The 23336-nt window shown below is 41.3% G+C and overlaps 1 protein-coding gene across 36 annotated transcripts in view; it reads right to left on the reverse strand.

Annotated features, from left to right (window-relative positions):
• The window catches only part of Anks1b (ankyrin repeat and sterile alpha motif domain containing 1B), a 1062135-nt gene that overhangs the window by 38079 nt on the left and 1000720 nt on the right, over window positions 1-23336 (reverse strand). For all 36 annotated transcript variants that reach the window (XM_045152363.1, XM_045152361.1, XM_045152357.1 and 33 more), the window contains 2 exons: window positions 21307-21435; window positions 19501-19572 (listed from right to left, as the gene is read on the reverse strand). In XM_045152363.1, the coding sequence (XP_045008298.1) occupies window positions 19501-19572; window positions 21307-21435 (201 nt within the window). The remainder of the gene's footprint in view (window positions 1-19500; window positions 19573-21306; window positions 21436-23336) is intronic.

The following is a 23336-nucleotide window of genomic DNA, read 5'->3' on the forward strand; positions in this document are numbered from 1 at the left end:
ACCCCAGGGCCTCAGTGGTCATTTCTGTCATGATTCAAAGATTACACATTACGTGCTCATCCGCGCTCAACATAACAAAGGAAAAGAAAAGGGCTCTAAGAATTCCTGTCCTTCTAATTGAGGTTGCACTGGGGTGTCAGACTCATCCCAGGTCTCTATGGTAGCAGACCTAAGGCCAGATGGTCCAATCTGGAGTCCAAAATGGTCTTCTTGTTGGCGTGTGTATATGCACGTGTGCATCTGTGGGTGTGCGTGCGTCATGGTGAGTGTGAAGAGGTCAAAGGACAACCTCTGGGTGTTGGTCACTGCTTTCTACCATGCTTGAGACACGGTGTTTGTTGTTTGTTGCTGTAAATGCCAGACAATCTGACCTGAGAGCTTTGGGATTCTGGCTCTGCCTCCCACTGCCATAGATGTCTTAGGACCACAGACTTGCAGGCCACTGTGCATCCAGCTTTGCCTGGGTTTCAGGCCTCTGAACTCTGGTTGCCAGTCTTACACTGCAAATACTTTTAGCAGCTGAACCATCTCCCTGGTCCTTCACAACGTTCATCATTCCTTGCTGAGTTTCTTTACAAGAACATGATGGACCATGGCCAGAATACCATGGAGAGTCTTCAAGGTCAAGGTCATGGTACTCCATTAAGGCAATTATCCTTTCTATAAGAGCTACTAGTCCACCTCTCTTTAGAGGACTTTCTGACAGTACACTTTGATGTAGTTTACAAAGAAGCCTTTTTGTACATAACTTTATTATTATTATTATTATTTGGTTTTCTGAGGCAGGGTCTCCCTCTAGCCCAGGCTGACCTGGAACTCACTATGTAGTTTCAGAGTGGCCTCGAACTCACGGCGATCCTCCTACCTCTGCCTCCTGAGTGCTGGGATTAAAGGCGTGCGCCACCACGCCTGGCTTGCACATAATTTTAGAGGAAGATGAGCACACATACAAAGATGGCAAGAGTCTTCAGGGAGTCAAATCAGGGAGGCAAGAAAGCCAATCAGCACTCGCTTTGTTTTATGCAAGCTTTAGGTATAGAAAAGGGAGCAGAGAGCTTCAGTCAGATCCCAGGCAGGTGTAAGCCCTGCCTTCCCCATTTGTTCTCTAGTATTGCAATCACTGTGTTCCGCTTAGGGCTAAGGACACCGCTGCTCAAGTTGTAAAGGTCACATTCAGGTGACTTGACTTTCAGAACCCATGTGCATACTTTGCAGGGTATCTGTGAGGTTCCTACATTCATGCGTTCATATGAAAGTTCAAGCCTTGTGAATTTGTACGAAAAGAATTCCCCACAGAGATGCTCAGAACAACCCTTACCTTCCAGCTCACCTTGGATCCTAATTGCTTCTCCCTGTCCCATGCTCCTTGGGGAATCTGTGATGTTTCCCTCCCTCTCAGTAGTACCCAGACAGCTGAATACTCATGGGTAAGGCTAAAAATTAATGTAAACTTTACGACATCTTGCTGTCCTGTACAAAGCATGCTAGTAATAGTCAGTTATATTCTGTTTATACTTTCTCAAGTTAAGAGCATTATCTTTTTATTATTCCAAGAGAAATGATATTTAGTTATACAGAGATGTTACATTTCTGAAAATCATACTGAGTTCTTGGGTTTAGATTGCCTGTAACCATCAAGCAGTACTAAGTCATAATATCTATCTGGTATATTGTTCTTATTGGACAGGAAGGATTTTATACTCATTAAGAAAAAGAAATAATGATTTTTTTTCATTTATTTATTTGAGAGACAGAGGTAGATAGACAGGCATAGATAGAGAGAGAGAAAATGGGTGCTCCAGGGCCTCCTGTCACTGAAATTGAACCCCAGATGCATGTGCCACTTTGCGCATCTGGGTTTACGTGGGTACTGGGGAATCAAACCTATATCATAAGGCTTTGCAAGCAAGTACTTTAACCACTGAGTGATGTCTCCAGCCCCTTTCTTTTCTTCTTCTTTTTGTTTATTTTTATTTATTTGAGAGAGACAAGGAGAGAAAGAGGCAAATAGAGAGAAATAGAGAGAATGGGCGCACCAGGGCTTCCAGCCACTGCAAATGAACTCCAGATGCGTGCGCCCCCTTGTGCATCTGGCTAACATGGGTCCTGGGGAATTGAGCCTTGAACCAGGGTCCTTAGGCTTCACAGGCAAGCTCTTAACAACTAAGCCATCTCTCCAGCCCTCTTTCTTCTTTTTTTGTTGCATGCGTATGTGTGTGTATTTGTGTTTGTATGTGTGTGGGTACATGTATGTAGAGGCTAGAGGCTGACGTTGGGTGTCTTACTTGATCACTCTCTATGTTGCTTTTTTTTTTCACTCTACCCCGGGGTGACCTCAAACTCACAGTGATCCTCCTATGTGTGCCTCCCAAGTTCTAAGATCAAAGGCATGCACCACCACACGTGGCTCCATGTTGCTTGTTGAGACAAGGTCTCTTGTGGAGCCCAGAGCTGACCAAGTGGGCTAGATGAACTAGCCAGTAAGCCCCTGGGCCCTCTTGTCTCTGCCTCTTCTAGAGGTGGGATCACAGAAAAGTGCTACTATTCCCAGTGTTTTACACAGGTGACGGGATCCAAACTCAGATCCTCTTGCTTGCCCAGTAAGCACTTTACCACTGAGCCATCTCCCCAGCCCCTATTTTTCCTCCTCCCCCCATTTTTATTGTTTTTTCAAGGTAGGGTCTCACTCTGGCCCAGGCTGACCTGGAATTCACTATGGAGTCTCAGGGTGGCCTCGAACTCATGGAGATCCTCCTACCTCTGCCTCCCGAGTGCTGGGATTAAAGACGTGTACCACCATGCCCGGCCACTTCCTCCCTTTTTTATTAAATGGTTTCATGTAGCCCAGGGTGGGCTGGAACTCTGTTGCTGAGGGCATCCTTAAACTCCTGATCTTGCTCCCACCTCCCAAGTGCTGAGATTATAGATGTGAACCACCATGCCTGGCTCCTTTTTGTTTTTCATTACAAATTAGGTAGTTTTGTAGAACATCAGAAGTCATCACTGGCACTTTTATTTTAGCCTGCAAGCTTGTTCTGAAAAACAGCACAGTTTCCCTCAGCTTCATGGCTTGAGGACACTCCCATACGATGATCTGTGGATGCTCAACTTTCATACAAAATAGAACACTAATTGCATGTAATTCATTCATGTGCTTTCATATATTTTAAATTGTTTTACTTATGATATACAGTACAATGTAAATCTTATGTAAGGAGGTGTTATTTCATACTGTTTATGGAATAGTGACCAGAGAAAAGGTGCATGGTCCAGGTGTAATACTCTTTCTTTTTTCCCTCCAAAATATATTTTCACTGCAGTTAGTAGAACCTGAGTATAAAAACCTATACAGATGGAAAGGTCTACTAGCGTCTCTCTCTCAACAGGCTTGTACTATCTTAATATGTAGCCTGGGATGGTGTCTACTTCACAATTGTCCTCCCTCAGCCTCCTGAGGGCTCACTCAGCATGCAGTCTCTCATTCCCCCTCCCCCCCTCCAGGGTCTCACTATGGCCCAGGCTAACCTGGAATTCACTATGTAGTCTCAGGGTGGCCTCAAACTCATGGTGATTCTCCTACCTCTATCTCCTTAGTGCTGGGATTAAAGTCATTGCCACCACACCCAGCTTTTTTTTTTTTTTTTTTTTTTTTTGAGGTAGGGTCTTGCTGTATCCCAGGCCAACCTGGAATTCACTATGTACTTTCAGGATGGCCTTGAATACTGCCTCTGGAGTGCCTTTAATCAGGCATGTGCCACCACACCTGGCTACTCATTTTTTGACTTTAGAATTAACAGTACTGTAAGTTCTTCCCTCCCTCCCTTCTTTCCTTCCTCCCCCCTCCCCTCTCACTCCCTCTCTCCTCCCCTCTCTCTAGAGGTCCCATGGTGGAATGGTTAGTACTGTGTGGACTCTGGAAGGTCCTTTCTGAGTGTGTATGCTCACTAATGCCAAAGCTCAGTTTTCCAGAGTGTGGAGAGAGCGGAGAGAGGCTAACGGCGGGAGAGCGGCTCAGCTGTGAGCCGCTGTGTTGTGCGGAGGCCACTTGGGCAGGGAGCACTTGTGCTCTGGCAGCGGGGGGAGGGGAGGCAGTGTGGGGGCAGGGCTTTGTAGGCAGACCTTTAGTGCGGAGTCACAGCTTTTTTTTTTTTTTTTTAAATATTTCCTTAGTTGGTTACAAAACTTAATTATAACATTCATTCTCATCAAGTAAATTAAAGCAAGATCAAATAATTACATTCCGTATCCCTCAGTGACTTTCAAATGCTTGAAGAGCACAGAAAGGCAGGATAGTGGGGAGCCCGTGTGCAGTGAAAGTAGCTAGGTTGTGGGGGTTGTGAGGCGCACAAAGTGGGGCGCAGCGCGGCTGCTCGGAATGAACTCTTTCTTACCCACTGGAACTCAGCGTCACGACTGCTTTCTGGTGAGATTCTGCCTGGGCCTCCCAGGCTGATAGACAGCTTCCTCCTTGTTTCCTCATCTCATGTCCACCGCCTTAGGTCTTGGGGGCTCTGCTTCCCTCACGACATGAGGGAGAGCCTAGAGGGTCACTCGCTGTGTTGACTGTATACTCCACAATCACTATTGCCCAATCCTATGCTGTCAAAAGTCACAAGTGGCTATATAGGGCTGGAGAGATTTCTCAATGGTTAAGGTGCTGAAAGTATAATGACCAGGGTTCAATACCCCAGGACCCTTGGAAAGCCATTTAGATGCACAAAATGCCCCATGCATCTAAAGTTCATTTGTAGTGGCTGGAGGCCCTGGCACACCCATTCTCTTTGTGTGTTTATTTTCTCTCAATCTCTGCTTGCAAGTAAGTAAGATAAAAAAATTTAAAAGAGGCTAGATACAGTTATTTCACAGGATTCCATTCTCATGGCTGCTGAAACCCAGGCTTATCGCAGGAGCAAGCCAAGGACACGAGTGATCAGCATGAAACATTCTAAAGAATGCTTCAGCAAGGTTTTTCAAAAACTCATGGTGCCCTAAGAGAGAAGGGGGCAGTTGGGAGGCTCACAGGAGAAGACACATATAAATGCAGGGCTACTGAGGGACTCCCGTCGTGGGAGAAAGAGAAGGAAGATATAACTACAGAGATGCTAAGAGGCTCTGAGCGGGTGGGGCGAGCTGCCAAGGACCCACATCTTCTCAGCCTCATGGAGAGAAAGGCTGGGTCTCCACAGCTACAGTCAGGCACGGAGTCCCGCTGCAGGCACAGGGAGAAGCAGCAAGGGCGTCTTAGGAAGACAGAAAGGTTACCAGTGGCAGCTGAGAAGTTTATCCCCCTGGATGTCTTTAAACATAGTTTGGGGCTGGGGAGTAGGGCCCAGTGGATGAAGCTCTTGGCATGCAAGCATACCTGAGTTTGGATCCCCAGAACGCAAAGATGTGATGCTGGGCATCTGCAATCCCAGTATGCTGATGGCCAGCAGGGAAGCAAGATGGGAGAATCTCATTGAAGCTTATGTGTCAGCTTGGCGAATGGAAAGAGGAACAAGAGACCCCACCTCAGACAAGGAAGAAGGTGAGGACCGACACCCGAAGGCTTCCTTTGACCTAAATACATGTGTGCCCATTCTCAGATATGTCTCTCACACACATACACATGGTTTGTATTCTCATCTTTCACTAATGACTGACTGATGGGGTGGAAAGTTTATTTGGCTGGGAAATAAGGCTAAATGACCTTTCAAGGGCTTTTTGTGGGTCCTAAAAAAAGGAGGTAACACAAAACTATGTGACAAGGACAGTGGGCAAGAAGGCATTTCCTTGTTGGGAGGGTATACCAGTGTATAATTCCTAAATTCTGGCTGAAGTCTAGCCCCACTCAAAGAGAGGTCTCTAGTTTTATTTCTTCAGAGCTGGCCGGTCTCCAGGCATAGTAGCTCACCTACACAGTCACCTCAGTGGGATGCTCAGATGGCTTTCCACCTTCTGAGTACATCTGAATTCCACAAAGGGCTTGGTACATAACAGATTACTGGGCCTCCTCTCAGAGGTATAGGAAACTGAGATGGGGCCCAAGAATTTGTAATTCTAACACGTTTCCAGATGTTGCTGAGGTTGCATGTGTGGGGCCCATGCTCTGAGAACTGCTGCTTTAAAAATACAGTTGATCAGTTTGATTGAAAGCCACTGTCAGGGCTGTTCTCTGCTGCTCTGCATGTAAACTTGGTTGCACGGCATCCTCTATGAACATGGTTTAGAAGTTAGTTTATCAAAGCACACTTTCTTCACTTGACAAGTGATTTCTAAAAATCCAGCGTTAGCATTTCACTACAGCTCTTGGTCTTGAGAGCAATTAGCAAGAATTATTTAATACTTTCATGGGTTCTCAGGGACTGTGAGAGCTGAAAACATTCTTCACATAAAAAAGAGATGTCCTAAAGGCAGATTCTAGAGTCACATTCAGAATAGATGTTGCTAAGACAGAGTTAATAAGACCTGGGGAAGATGGATGATTTCTCATAAAGTCCCCCAGGCCTCTCTCAACTAGGAAAGGAGCAGATCCAAGATAATCAGCACATGTCACCAGAAGATGTGACAGGCAAATGGTAACAGGTGCTCATTTACTGCTTCTGAGATTGTAAACTAGAACAAGCTTTATAGAAGGCAATTTCACAATAGTTATCTACAGTTTCAAGATGTATATTTCCACTGGCCCAGATGTTCTACGTTTAGTGGCTTCCTCTATAGAAATATAGAAAGCAGTTCTAACACGTATGGAAAGAGATGTCACCCAGAGTGTAAAACAAACAAACAAAAAACAAACAAACAAAAAAAGCAAAAGGCAAATGACCCAATAATCAACCAGGGAAATTGGTTAAACAACCCACTTTACAGATTATAATATTGTAATGAACCACCACAAATAATATCGAGTTGCTGAAGTAAAACATTTTCAAAATATACTGTGGGTAAAAATAGATCACAAAACAACAAGTACAGAACATTTGTGCTTTATAGTGGAACAGTCATACCCATGGCTGCATAAGTAATCAGTCTGAAGGCTCACACCTGAACAAGGTGTCAAGTCAGAGATGTTCACCACTTCTGGGTGGTAAAATTAGTTGTTCCTGTTTCTTCCTGTCAGTCTCTTTTCTAGTGGTGGATTAACAAGGAATGCATATTGCTTTTGTAATTAAAAAACAAAATAAAGTTTCAAAGAATTTGTTTAGTTAAAAAGCCATTGATGAGCATATGAAAAATGTATTGAGTCTTAAAATCCATCACTTGTAAATATAATTTCAGCAGTGTGTGTGTGTGTGTGTGTGTGTGTGTGTGTGTGTGTTTGTGTGTGTGTGTGCGTGCGCACGTGTTTGGCCATTGTGAAGTCATGAAAAGACACACTGATGAGCTCCTCCCTCCAGAGGCTATTGGGATACAGTGAATAAGAATACAGAAAGTCAGGCTGGGAATGGTGGTGCACGCCTTTCTAATCCCAGCACTCGGGAGGCAGAGGTAGGAGGATCTCCGGGAGTTCAAGGCCACCCTGAGACTACATAGTGAATTCCAGGTCAGTCTGGGCTACAGTGTGACCCCCTGCCTTGAAAAACAAACAACACACACACACACACACACACACACACACACACACACACACACACAATACAGAAAGTGGGCTAGGGAGATGACCAAGTGATTAAAGACTTTCTTGGAAAGCCTAATGGTCCAGGTTTGATCCCCTAGCACCCAAGTAAATCCAGAAAGTCATATGCACAAAATAGAGCATACACCTGGAGTTTGCAGTGGCAAGAGGCCCTGGCATGCTCATTTTCTCCTCTGTTTCCTTCCTTCCTTTCTTTTTTCCTTCCTTCCTCTCTTCCTTCCCATCTTTTCTTTTTCTTGGTCTCTTCTAGCAAATCAAAATATGACATTCTTAAAAGAACACCGCCTGTTCTATCTGTCTGCCTTTCTGTGTACTTACAAATTAAAAAAAAAATTTTTATAAAAAGGGCTGGAGAGATGGCTAAGAAGTTAAGGCATTTGTCTGCAAAGCCTAATGACCAAGTTTGATTCCCCAGTACCCACATAAAGCCAGATGCACAGTGGTACATGCATCTGGAGTTTGTTTGCAGCAGCTGGAGGCCCTGGCATGCCAGTTCTGTCTCTCTTCTCAGTATCTCTCTGTACTTGCAAATAAATTAAAAAGAAAAAAAGAACACAAATAGAATGTTGGATTTAGGGGTATATGTTTATATTCTAGTATCCAAGAAGCTGATACAGGATATTCAGGAGTTCATTGCAAGCCTGAGCTACATAATGAGACCCTGTCTCAAGAAAAGTACAGGGCTGGGGAGATGGTTCAGTCACTGAAGTGTCTGCTGTGCAAGCATGACAACCTGAGCTTGGATCCCTTGCACCCACATAAAATCTGTGCATCATGGCATAATTCCAGTGCTGAAGAGTCAGAGATTGGAGGCCTCCTGAGACCCAGTGAGCTCTGGGTTCAGTGAGAGATGGTGTCTCAAAAAGTAAAGGCCAGTTGTGATGGCACATGCCTTTAATCCCAGCACTTGGGGGGAGAGGTAGGATGATCACCATGTGTTTGGGTTACTCTGAGACTATATAGTGAGTTCCAGGTCAGCCTGGGCTAGGGTGAGACCCTATCTCAGAAACAAACAAACCATAAAAACTAAAAAATAAAAGCAAAACCAAAAAAGTAAAGGGAGATTGAGAAAGATATTCAGTATTGATCTCTGGCCTCCACATGCACATATACACATAAACATGTTACCACATATATCTGAATACATATACATGCCACACACACACAATGTACACAAAAAATAAAAAAAATTAAATCAAAAAGAAAGCAGCACAGGATGCCATGTTTAGATTCTTGGTTTTACTCTCATCTCTCCCTAGCTGTGTGGCTAGCAAGCTTCCTTGTTTAGGCACCACATGTGTACATGTGTAAAACTCTTTGTAGTTTCGAAGATTCTACAATTTGGTGTCTGGAATGCAGTAGACATTGACGGATTTCAGCCACTACTGATCTTCCATGGTCTTCACTCACTTGAAGTTCATTGCGGTCCAAAACACGGTGAATCACTCTTAGCTGCATGGGGTGATGTCTGGGAAATGGTGGTGAAACAATGAATATTCAACAGAACAATGTATCTGGGACATTGACAGCTTTTTAGTAATGAATTAATTGTTTTCATTCAGGGTCTTGAATTTGCTATGTAGCCACAGATGGCTTTGAATGTTTGATCCTCCTTCCTCAGCCTCCTGAGGGCAGAAATTATAGTCATGGACCATCATGCCTGGTCAGTGAGACTTTAAGACAAGAGGAGATTAAAGGTAAAAGAAACCCCAAAATCTTTCAGGGTGCTGGGGTGGTGGCTCAGTGGGAGGGCATTATCATGTGAGAGGCTTTTGGCTCAGATCCTGGTATCAAAAAACAAACAAAAAAATGGTGCTGTTCAGGAATGTGCCAAGGTGATCTCCATGCTTCAAAATTGTCTCAGATGTAAACCAAGTATATGGGACAACTGGGTTCAATACCTGAACCAGGGATGGAGAGATGGCTCAACAGTTAAGGCACTTGCCTGCAAAACCTAATGATTGGAGTTTGAGTCTCCAGTACCCACATAAATCCAGATGTACAAAGTGGCACATGCATCTGGAGTTTGTATGCAGTGGTTAGAGGCCCTGGCATGCTCATTCTCTCTGACTTTCTCTCTTTGATCTATCTCTCTGTGCTTGAAAATAAATAAATAAAAAAATATTAAAAAATAAGGAACTGGAGAGATGGCTTAGCAGTTAAGGCACTTGCCTGTGAAAACTAAGGACCCATGTTTGACTCCCCAGATCCCACATAAACCAGATGCACAAGGTGGCACACATGTCTGGAGTTTGATTACAGTGGCTCTAGGCTGTGGTGTGCCAATTTTCTTTTCTTTTCTTCTTTTTTTTTTTATTTATTCATTTGACAGAAAAAGAGGGGGAGAGAGAGAGAATGGGAGCGCACAGGAACTCCAGATGCGTGCGCCCCCTTGTGCATCTGGCTAACGTGGGACCTGGGGAACCAAGCCTCGAACTGGGGTCCTTAGGCTTCACAGGCAAGCGCTTAATCGCTAAGCCATCTCTCCAGCCCCCAATTTTCTCTCTCTCATAAATGCCAGTCTGTTGGGCTTGCCTAAAAAAAAAAAAAGCTAGAACCAAAAAAATTTAAATAAAATGGAAAAAATCAATCCTTCCCTGAAACTTGGGCAACAGAGACTTAAAAAAAATTTTTTTTTCCCCTAGCCTGGTTCCTAAGAAGTATTCCTGAAGGTGCTTCTCAAATGACAATTTCTCCCAGAAGGAATCTGCATAGAGACAGAAAGGACTAAATGTGAATCTAGTCTGTGTCTCTTTTAAGAAAAGTGGCATTCAAACTTTTAAAAAATGTCTTTCAACCTATTTCCACTATTGTTTCTTTGAAAGCATAGAAAAGAGAAAAGATAGTCTTCACGCTTGAACCAAGTATAGGTTATGTTCAGAAATCTACATATTTGAAAATTCATACTACAGAAGTACTTTCAGCTTGAAAGTTTAGAAATGATACAAATTAAGCAGAATAGAATAAATGAGACCTAATGTGAAACTACAAAAGCTTTGAGAAAGAAAAGATTCTAAAATTTTAATATGCTAGAAGATTTTGCTTATTTTTGACTTTAAAAATAATCTTAAAATACTTCTTATTTCATGAATGAAGATTTCTTATTCTTTTTTTTAAAAAAGACAAACTTTTCTTTTTTTTTTTTGGTTTATTTTTATTTATTTATTTGAAAGTGACAGAGAGAGAGAGAGAATGGGTGCTCCAGGGCTTCCAGCCACTGCAAACGAACTCCAGATGCATGCGCCCCCTTGTGCATCTGGTTAACGTGGGTCCTAGGGAATCGAGCCTCGAACCGGGGTCCTTAGGCTTCACAGGCAAGCGCTTAACCACTAGGCCATCTCTCCAGCCCTCATTTCATTTTTTTTTTTAAGAGGAATTTTGGTGGCCACAAAATCCTGTGAACAGTGCTGTCAATGATGGGCTTAAAGCATTAGGTCAAATATAATGGCTTACCTTTCATAATAGTAGATATCTCCTAACATTATCTTTAACTTTATTAAGGAAGTGATGGAATTCTGTATTTTCTTTTTTTTGTTTTAGAGAGACAGAGATAGAGACAGAGAGAATTGGTACACCAAGGCCTCAGCCACTGCAATCAAACTCCAGATGCTTGCACCACCTAGTGGGCATGTGCAACCTTGTACTTGCCTCACCTTTGTGCGTCTGGCTTACATGGGCGCTGGAGAGTAGAAGATGGGTCCCTAGCTTTGCAGGCAAGCACCTTAACTGATATGCCATCTCTCCAGCCCTGAGTTATGTATTTTCATGATAATTAAACCCTGGGGCATAATTCAGAGATGGGGTAAGGTATGTATAAGCCTAGAGAGGTAAAATAAAATGGAACTTCACCTGACTAAGAGCAAAGCCCTACTTCACTAAACATTGCCCTGGAATCTTCAGAGTGTGAGTTACTCAAAAAAACACATTCACACCATGGGATGGCCTAAGTAGTATACTTATTGCTATGTAAAAATTAGTCACATAAACACATTATTAAAAAAAACAAAAGCAACTTGCTGGGTGTGGTGGTGCATGCCTTTAATCTCAGCACTCAGGAGGCAGAAGTAGGAGGATCACCATGAGTTCGAGGCTGCCCTGAGACTACATAGTGAATTCCAGGAATTCCAGGTCAGCCTGAGCTAGAGTGAGACCATACCTCAAACCCCCCCACCAAAAAAAAAGAACAACACCAAACCAAAACCAAAAAAGAAAAAAAAAAACCCAAAAACCAAAAAACACAAAAAAACCAAACCAAAACAACAACAACAAACCAAAAAACACTTCCCAGTTGAGTTGAGGACAAATTACCCAAATAAAATACAAAATTGCATGTATCATCATATCAACAGCTTTCCTTTTTCATTTTTTCCCTTCCTTTTGGAAATGCCTTTTCCCCAGTAGAAATAGAAGTATGGGATTCCTGGGTTAGGGGAATGGCTCAATCAGTAAAGAACTTGCTCAGTAAATATAACTGATGAGGACCCAAGTTCAGTTCTCCAGCACAGAAATAACCAGGCATGGTGGTTCATGCCTGGAATCCCCATGCTGGTAAGGCAGAGACAGGAGGATCCCTGGGTTTTGTTGGTTACTGAAACTAGCCAAATCAATGACCTCTGCATTCAGTGAGAAACACTGTCTCAAAAAACAAGATAGAGAAATATACCAGAGGTTGACAGACATGTGGTATCCACAGCTCATAAACACATATGCATGCTCACCTATGCATGTATGTATGCCCACACATCTACAAAGATGCATGTTCACATGCATGTAGACCAGACACATATACAGACAAGAAGGTATGGGACTCTAAGATTTGGGATACTCTTTTACATACTGTGTACATGAAAACCCAGAGGCATGAGGAAGTTGGGTAAGAACAAATGCAAAAATCCACAGTTAACCCATTCATGATTATTCATGATTGCACACTCATTTCTTTCAATCATTTGTAGGAAAAAAAATCCAACATATTTTGAGAGGTGACTGAAGTGGACACGTAACATATATCATTGTATTCAATCATCACAGCACCTTGTAAGTAAGGTAGCTATGACAAAATAGGTGCTGAGAAGATGCACGTGGTCCTTGCTTTCAAGGGAATTTTTTTTTAAACTCTAAGCCACCAGGCATTTCCAGTGTGATGTGAGGTATGATAGGAGCAGGTTCCATTTTCTACAGGGAATACGGCAGTAGTGTCATCACACTCAGCATCTGAGAGCTAATATTTTACCCCCCGAAACTGTTTTAGAAATGAAGACTACCTGGGGCTGAGGAGATGGCTCAGTGGGTAAGAGCACTTTCTGTGCAAACATGAGGGCTTAAGAGGTCCTGATTTACCCTTAGTTCAATTCCCCAGCATCTACATAAACTTCTGGATATGGTTACCCAAGCCTGTGACCCCAGTTCTGTGAAGAAAGGAAGCTGGAGAACCACTAGGGCTAAAATGGCAGCTCCAGGTTCAGTGAGAGACTGCATCACAAGGAAACGTGAAGATGAATGGTTTCCACATATGTGTGCATGGGGTACATAAATCTTCACACATACATGCATGCACCACATGCACTCCATACCACACATATTATACACACACTAAGATGAAAAGCAACAACAAAAGAAATTAGGTCTCTTTCTGAGCATGGATTCAGCTTGAAGATCCAACCAATAACAGAAGGCAGCACTGAATGTGTTCAGATTAAACAGAAATCTTTTACAGTCCATCACACATCAGTAATATATGTTTTAAGATTTTAATCTTAAATAGATGTGTCTGTAAAACAACCAAGGTAAAGGAAATGAGCAGTCTGGCTATATATGAGGGAGCAAAACAGTTCACAAAAGTTATCCTATCTACAGTATGCTTCATGAATAAAACCTAGCTAAGTTCAGGTTTTTAGTAAAGAAAACTTCAAACTATAAACCAGAAATGACAATTTTGCTCAATAAAAAACATCAGGGGGCTGGAGAGATGGCTTAGCAGTTAAGGCACTTCCCTGTGAAGCCTAAAGACCCAGGTTCAATGCCCCAGGACCCACATAAGCCAGATGCACAATGTGGCAGGCACATGCATCTGAAGTTCATTTGCAGTGGCTGGAGGTTCTGGGGCACCCATTCTTTCTCTCTGTCTCTCTCTCTCTTGAATAGGTAAATAAGTAAATAAATAAACAAATAAATGAAGTAAAAATATAAAAAAGTATCAGGGCTTAATGCTAGCTTCTGTTGACTCATCTTCACCATCACCATTACAAGAGAAGATGACGAGGGGCATTGAGAAGAATGCATCCAGGGGAAGAAATCTTAAAGTGAGGACATGCATACAGATGTTTAAATTTAAAGCATCTCGATTATAATTTCCAATACTTGGAAGCAACCAAGATGTAGCGACAGGGCTCAGAAGATGGCTCCATGGATATAGGCACTTCCTTGTGAAGCCTGCCGACCTCTGTTCAATTCCCCAGCACCCACATGAACCCAGTTGCAAGGGGTGGTACAAATGTCTGGTATTCCTTTGTAGTAGTGTCAGACTGTGGTGTGTAGGTACAAATGCACACACACACACACACACACACACACACACACACACACACAAATAAAAAAGAAATAATGGTAGATACATGACTATATTATTTGTCAAATCCCAACACTATGAATAACTTAAAGAGTGAACTCTAAGGTAAGCCATGAACTTCAGTTAGTAATTACACATCAATAGTGTTCCTAATTGTGATGGATGTACAACACTAATGTTAGATGCTAATAAAAAGGGAACCTGAAAGCAGTACCTGTGGGATAAATATATAGGTACATTAATTTGTGCTCCACTTTACTATAAACTTGAGACAAATCTAAGTTTCAAGGGAAACCACTATGTATGATATGATCAGATTCACGTGCAACACACATAAGAAATAAGAACCTACGGGCTCAGATGTTTGTCAGTCATAACAAGTGGACCACCTGGGTGTTGACTGTGGAGGAGGATTTACATGTGTGAGGTTAGAGAGTATAAAGAAATCTCTGTGCCTTCCTTGTAATTTTTCTGTAAGCCTAAAAATGCTTTATGAATAAAGTATTAAAAAGTAAAGTCTAATAATTTAAAAAGTCTTAAGGCTGCTGGAAGGAGAAAGAGTGGTTCATTGATCAGAGAGAAATTATCCCATATTGTAGAGTGATGTGAATTAAACTACCATCTTAGTTTGTGATGATATATTTTAATTGAATAAAAACACCAGTAAGTAAGTGAAAATTATCTCTGTTTCAGAACTGAAGGAGAACTTAGAGATGAATGAATAGGTTTAGATAAGCTTAGGAATCAACCAGTTGTGAATATCAAACACTTTCAATGTTCTTGAAAAGAGGAAATGGTGTTTGGATGCTGCTTGAATGAAAAGAATGTGTTAAAGTAAGTGTTATGGGTTAAAAAAAAAAGCAATTTACAATTAGGAAAGATACAAGAACTCTTTTGAAAACTTATGCATGTTAACGCATTTGAATATACTCCAAATTATTAGATATGCCTGTCACCAAAATGATTTAATTTGGCCAGCACTAGTATCATGGACTCTTTGAAGGCTCCTAAAGCTACTTTTCAAGATCACAAATGACCCCTTTCCAGTTGTTGGAAAACATGGGACACTATATTCTGGTGCACAGTAAGAGAGATGGTCTGTCTTGCAGATTCGTGTAGATAGTGGAGTTACATTCTGGGTTCAAATCTTGACTCTACTAGTTGGTAGTAAGATGACACTGGGCACATTGCTAACCTTCTTGCTTTTGATTTACTTTTTGTGTTATGTGTGGTGTGCATGCATGTGTATATGTGTGTGTCGGTGCACGTGTGTGTGGAGGCCAGAAGTTGATGTTGGGTATCTTCCTCAGTTGCTCTCCACATTATTTACTGAAGCAGGATCTCTCACAGAGCTCTAGATCTGCCTGTCTCCACCTCCCGAACACTGTAATTACAGGCAGCTACATGGGTGCTGAGGATCCGAACTCAGGTCCTCACGCTTGTGCCACTAGCACTTTACTGACTGAGCCATCTTACCAGCTCCTCCCTTGGATTTTGTATATTCCCATATGTAAGGTGAGGATAACAGTGATACAGGTTGATATCACCAAACTGGAAAGTTAAATTCCCAAGTGTCCCAATCCTGAAAATTTCTGAGTGCCAACGTGATACAAGTGGAAAATTCTACACTTGATTTTGTTCAAAGAGTCACAATCAAAATGTAGGTGCATAAAAAAACTGTTTAAGGGGATGGAGAGGTGGCTTAGCAGTTCAAAGCACTTGCTTGCAAAGCGTGATGGCCCAGGTTCTATCCTCCAGTACCCACGTATTGAGCTAGGTGCACAAAGTGGCACATGCATTGGGGAGTTTGTTTGCAGTAGCTGGAGGCCTGGCATGCCCATTCTCTCTCTTTCTCAAATGAACAAATAAATAAAGTATTAAAATTGTTCATAATTAACTTTAGGTTTCTACATATAAAGTATGAATGAAATAAAAATGTCATTATGTATATGTATGCAAACATTCTAAAATCTGAAAAAAAAACAACACTAGGCACCTGGGGTACTTCTGGCCCTAAGCATGTTGGATAAGGAGTTCACTGAAATAATGTGCACAATTTCCTTGGGTGGGGCACACAGGTGTTAGCTGGGCTGATTTTGGGAGACTGTGACAGGCTGATGGCATATTCCTTTTAACTGGGCAGGAAATTTTACTTTCAGCTAAAGTGTATACATGATTGAAATGACAATTTCTCTCTCTCTCTCTCTCTTTTTTCAATTAAAAGAGTAAACCAGGTAAAATTTCAATCTACACCACTCTAGCCTACTACTATTACTGTACATTAACTTATAAGAACACCTGTGTCCTGAAGCATTTCCTATGGGGAAGAACTTGATTATCCTGGAATTTGAGGCTAGAAGGCTACAGTGTTAAAAGCCAAGTCTATCTTTGTGTTCAAACTTAAAATGAACTTCAAGTCGCAATCCACACTATTTTTAGTTGGTGAAAGTTCTAATTCATGATATAGTAGTCCCAGGTAACAGATCAAATCAGTGCTTTTGGCTTTGAAGTGCTCCAGTAAATGCAACTTTAGTTACTCCATCATGACCTAAGATTTATTCGCTGTGGGAAATAAGGTTTTATGATATTGTGAGGAGCAATAAAGGTTCAATTTTTTATGCAGACTACTTAAAATAGACATGAAGGGCAGGGTGGTGGGTTGAATCAGGTGCCCCAGCCCCATAAACTCCTGTGTTTTGTATGCTTGGTCCCCAGCTGGTGTCAGTTTGGGAGGTGGAGCCTTGTTAGAGTAAGTGTCGTTTGGAGGTCTTAGCTCCCCCTGGCCAGAGCTCAGCTCACTCTCCTCCTGCTGTTTTCCATCTGGTGTGGCAGAAGAGATGTGCAGCCTCTGCTCTACCATCTTTTTCCTGCCATCATGAAGCTTCCCCTTAAGACTACAAGCCAAAATAAATCCTTTCCTTCCATCAGCTGCTTTTGGTCAGATGTTTTGTCCCAGCAACATGACGGTAACTACAACAGGTAGCAAACAAAAAACAAAAATGCTCCAAGGAACAGAAGAATGGTTTCTAAATACACAGCTTTTTCTAAGTTTCATTTTAGGCAATAGACAAGTATTTAACTCAATTATTCTCTGCTGAGACTATTAAAGTGGCTTTCCTGTTGCTATCAGGATGTAATTTCAGAGCCACTCAATTTTGAGAAATGGACTGAAATTCACATCACATATCTGGAGCATTTTAAATGATACTACATGCACAATACAATATTTATGCTGATGAGAACACTGAGGTAGCTGGATTCAGGTAATTTAGTTGATGGTATTAAATCACAGATGCTAAAGCAATTTCTTGGACATGTTCTTACATATCTCTGAAATCATTATGAGGCTTGATGATTGGGAAATAATTCTTTTTTTCTCATTGTTCAGTGGTAACACAATTTAGGTCAGATATGTATATATTTAGAATACGAGATTCCCAGAATTGTAAGCCATGGAAAATTTCTCAAGGTCAGTAAACTTGCCATCCTTTTCTAAGTCTAAAAATAGGCTCAGGAGAATCTGGGGGATATAGAGGTTACCATCTTATGTTCTAGAGGCACACAGACCTAGATGCCAAGTCCACATTGGCAAATGAGTGCCTGAGTGAACTCAGGAGAATTATTTAACCTCTCTAAGCCTTAGTTCCTTCTTCCGTAAGTGGGGGAAATAATTAAAATAGGACACGTTGTATTCAGTAAACATCAGCAGCTATCGTCACTTTGCTGTGCATAAGCAGATGTCATATTATTGTGTGGCACAAGGGACCCCCGAGGCCAGGATCTCAGCAGTGTAACTTAGAGCAGTAAAATCCACCAACACTACATCAAAGAGATGGGGATGTTAGTTCAGTCTTCTAGTAGCTGGTCAAGATATTATGTTAGTTATTCCAAGGCCTCAATTTCATGAATATTCCCGCACTGTTGGGTTCCAGTGAACAGTGGACACCTCTGGACATTTATCTTCAAAACTGTCTTTAGCTCAATTACATCTTTTACATCTTTCAACCAAAAATTGCTCATAAGGAATCAATGACAAGATGTAATGGCCACAAGTAAAAGTTAGGGTTCTTTCCCTAATGATTAGAAATTTGGCTGTGGTTGCCTGTTATATTAAACAGATCCAGTATTTTTAATTTGTTAGCACCAGTCTGACATTGCCGTACCATGTACACATCAGCTCTGGAGGCTGCAAGAATAAGGGGCACAGAAAAGACCATACAGGTGAAATGTACTTTGCTTGAAATAAATTCATAGGGATCTAATATCCACGTACCACAGACATTCGGTGTTACTGTTTTTGTCAATATTTACTGCTTTTAAATATTTTGTAACATTCAGAGTTGAATATTTTTCTTATATTAAAACAAAAAGCAACCAAAAGTCATATTAGAGCTGTGAGTGGCTGCACATGCCTTTAGTCCCAGCATACTTGGGAGGCTGAGGTTGGTGGAATGCCATGAGTTCAAGACTAGTGGGGAATACAAAGTGAGTTCCAGTCAGCCTGGGTTAGAGTGAGACCCTACCTCAAAACAAAGCAAAACTAAACAAGTCACTTAAAAACCATTAGCTTTATATAGAATGGCCTCCATACTTGTGCTTCTGAAAATTTTTAGTTAATTGGCAGTCTTGGTGGTACTTATTCTCAGACTGTAAAGCTGCTGGTTACAACATCTTGAAATAGACTAAAGATTATTTTATTATTATTTTTTGCTTTGTTTTGATTTTCTATGGTATGGAGTTTGCTCTAGCCCAGGCTGGCCTATGTAGTCTCAGGGTGACCCTGAACTCACTTTGATCCTCCTACCTCAGCCTCCTGAGTGCTGGAATTAAAGTCGTGCACCTCCACGCTCAGATAAAGATCATATTTTTTTTTTTTTGAGGCAAAGATGAAAGTTTTTATTCAGTGTGTGGGAGAACACGAGCTGCTAGGACTGACTCTCAAGAGTGGAACAGTCAATTTGGGATTACAGATAGTGGGTTGTATCAGTTGGGGGAAGATTAGGAAAGGGGAAGTAAAAAAAAAAAAGATCATATATTTTTTTCTAATTTGGAGAATGACCAATGCATATACTGTTAACTGTAATTCTTGAAAAAGTTTGAGCAAACATAATATGGTCTAAATATATCAGAAACATTATCTGAAACCACAGTGAGATAAGCCCAAGTCTAAACATGAACAAAGCCCAAACACCTTTTTATGTAACACCCATGTGATTCATCAGACCAACAGATAAACAGTAATTTGAAAGGTGGCAATTTGTATCCATACCCAGCATTTAGGATTTCAGCTACTAGAAATAAATAAGTTTGGCAAACTTACCCGCATTTTTGCACAAGCATCTTGGGTAGATTCTGTCCCCCTGAGCTCTTTTATCAGCATAGAACCTAAATACTAAAACACACACACACACACACACACACACACACACACAAAAGGAAAAAAAAGGGGAATGATTAAAAGGAGAAAACAACTATGAGTAATGATTTAAAAACCATACTGGAAGGATCACTGGCAAGGTTTCCTGGCTCTGAGTTACTGATAACTTTAAACAAGTATTAGTTACCAACCCTAACAAATGCATCCGTAGAGAGACTACAGGAGAATTAATCCATAAATTCTTAGGGCTGTAAATCGCTCTTCATAATGAAATTGCAGCATTTTCTAAAGATGTCATCTTTCAGATCATATTTAACTACAAAATGGGGGCATCTAAAAATGCTTTTCCATTTTTTTTTTTTTTGAGGCAGCAGCAATGTCTGCAAAAATAAACCATACTACTATCAGTGTAATTACAGGGCTGAATGAGACAGCTGAGAGCCAAGCGGCATGGCCCCCACTTGGGCTTATTTGGTGGCATAGGTAATTAAAGTTGGGCTGTAAGTCTTAGGCAAGAAGCCGTTTTGGACCCTTTTCCTTCACAGCTGTGTGCCCTGCTCCAGCCACGCAAGGAAGGGATGGAAAGGGTCAGAGAGGAAGCTGCCATTCTCGGCTCCCCTGGAGAAGCCACTTTGTCATAATGTGACTGGACCATGGGCAGCACCCCCTCTGCTCTTCTGGCTGGGGGCGGGGAGTTTTGAGCAAAATGTCTGAACTTTTCTATAAATCATTGACCTTTTGAAATTTCAACTGGGTTCTTTTGTAATTTACTCCCTTCTCAGTGCAGAGTGGGGGTGGTGACGGGGGCAAAGGTGGCAGAGTGGGTGGGAGAACACTAACTTTAGGGAAATAACCAGAACATCCAAAATCTTCATAAAAAATGACCTTGGTGATATCCTTATTTTTAAAGTTCTCAGCAAAGTTTTCCCTAATGGAAACATTTCTCTTAAACAGGGTCATTTTCAATGTGCTGCCTAGGGTTCAGCCTTTTTTTTTTCCTGCTGTAGTCATGACGATCAGCACTTGACCAAAGCTTACAGGACCCTTTGAACATTCATTCACCTGTTCTCTATAGCTATAAATAACTATGAATAACTATAAATTCTCAGCTAAGCACGGCTACTCCCTTCACTCTATGAGACCAAAAAAAAGAGCCCAACATTTAAAAAAAATTATTTTTATTAGTTATGCACATACTTTACTTAGTATGGAAACAACACATGTTAGTAGCATCCTTTCCCTTATCCCTGCCCCTTTTCTGAAGAGGCCCTCCTTGTTGGGGCTGCAGGTTATCCCCATGGGATTGCAAAGACCCAACATTTTGAGAGCACTAGTGAGTGAAGATGTACCTATGTCTACATTTATTCTCTTTTCTTTTCATGTTACTTATTTTTTGTGGTGCTGGGGACCAAACCTGGGGCTTTATACACACTCAACAAGCTATTGCTGAGGTATATCGCCATCTCCTCATTCAATTTAAAATTGTGCTTTTTAGCATTAAAAATATTTATACAACTCTGTAATGGCAGGAAGCAGAACTTCACTTAAACAGGATTTAAAGGGTTCCAAAGCTCTTGTCATCTGGACTTTCTCTTTGGATAGAATGCTGCTGTCAGGAAAACCCCAAGGGAAACCTTTCGGGAATTTCAGTACGGAGCATGTTGGTCTGTTTTCAGTATAACGTCAGTGAGCCAGGAACCCACACCCTCTATCCCCACGGACCCAAATACTGAATTGTAGGTAACTTACAAAAGCTTTGTAGTCACAGGACTGAAAGATGAGCTTCTCCGGGTGGTGTTGCCAGTACTGTACCGGAGTTGAGGCTGTGGCTTCATTGGGAGGTCGCAAGGTAATGGAAGGTTCTCCCCAGTCTCCTGTCTGAAAATGACATTTATTCTAGAGGCAGTATGAGCAATCATCGAGGCCCACCCTCTCTAGCTAGCTTAGGTCTACCTTCTTATGGGTATATTATATGTATATAAATGATAGTTATTGTGTTTTTTTATATCAGTTAGCATTGTATTTCCTGAAGGTGAGCTCATTTTTTGAAGAGTGAGGAAATCAAATTATTCTCTGACTTATATCAAGTAATTTTAAAGCAAAATGTGAAGATATTAATAAACTACTTACTAAATCATAATTTTCTGTTACAATGGAAAAAATTACATTTTGAAAGAATTTCCTGTTTTCAAGCATGACTGAAAAGTTTTGGTTTGAATGGATTTTATATTAGGATAGACAATTTCATTAATTTCAGTTTCTAAATATGACATGTACAAATATGACGTGTACCATGAACTTTGAATAATTTTATAACTCTGGGGCAAAGAGTTTGTAAGTAGGATACTAAACACAATGTTGAAAGAAAAACTTATTAATGGTCAACAATTAATTTCCCTCATCAGAATTCAACTGTATTGATGTGGCGTCACTGTGACTGCCTTGGATGTATTCGGTTCCCTTCCTGAGAAAACCTAAACACTGCAGCAGCCTAAAGCCTGGAGTGCAAGTCTGCTCCTATGTGCATGTGTGTGTCTATGAGAATCCTGATTCCGAGATACAGCATATCACATATGATGATGTATCATACAATACTCATACCAAAACAGACTGTCACTTCATTTGCTATTTTCATCAGGTCAGCCTTCTCATAAAGGTTTAATGTGAGTGTTTATAAGGTCAAAGGTTGTCTTCAGCAGGTCTTTTCCAGACTCTCATCAGATGGACATATCACAGATAAGAATATTTCTCACTTTTTTCCCTCCTGATAAATATTTTGGTTTTTCAAAAGCCAGTTCTTTATTCTCAAAGGGACAAAGGTAAAACTATAGACTGACCTCCAAAACTACAGTTGTCTAAGTAGATCTGACTGGCTTTATAGAATTAAGAGAAATTATATATTTTTTTCTCAGGCATTGGACAATATAACAAGATCTTATGAACTCCAAAACTAAATAAACCTTGGCCACGGACCAGGTTTTCTTAAAGTAGGAGCAAATGGATTGACTTATTGTGGGATTCCTGGAGGGGGATTTTCAAGGTGTCTGGAAAAGAATACACACATTCAGATGCATCTTTTGCAAGTATAAGGAAGTCTGTAGCTTTCATTAAGTCCTTTGACAGAATGTAGACATCCCAAAGAACCACAGGCGTCCAGGAATGGCTCAAATTAGGTGTGTGTTTTGGACAAGAGCGCTAGCCCTCTAAGTCTCTCTGTGAAGTTTAGAGTTACATTGGGTAAAATACGAGGCACTTGCCAATGACAGAAAGCGGGAGGCAAAGGTCTTGCCTTCTAGACAATTCTAAGTGGCTTTGGAAAATGGGAAGAAAAATTCTAGGGTCCTGTGGGAATGCAAGTTTTCCCATAGCTCTAGAGAGGCTGAGGCCTTTCTGGGTAGGTGAGTTCATTCCTGTAACAGGAAGAGCCGAGTCAGGGCCATGCTTTTTCTCTGGCTCTCCCCGGAGCACCAGCCAGAGAAAACTCCTGCTGTTTTACTCTGCCCTGGGCCATTTCCATGCTTGTTGGGTTCTAGTTGCTGGTTTACTTGTGCACAGTCTCTACTCCCTATGTGCTGAGAGCTATAAAGCTGGAATATTAACATTTTTGTCTATTTTTTAATCTGATTCTTTCTTGAATTTTCTCTTTAATAGGCATCACTTTTAAAAGGTAATAACTAATTGGAACTGATTTCAGGATTGCATCTTTCCCTGACTTTATTTTGATATTTCCTTTTCTCTCAAATGTCTTTATCATTTCTCTAGTTTATTTATTTCAGCTG

This window comes from Jaculus jaculus, chromosome 6 (assembly GCF_020740685.1).
Source record: "Jaculus jaculus isolate mJacJac1 chromosome 6, mJacJac1.mat.Y.cur, whole genome shotgun sequence".
NCBI lineage: Eukaryota > Metazoa > Chordata > Mammalia > Rodentia > Dipodidae > Jaculus > Jaculus jaculus.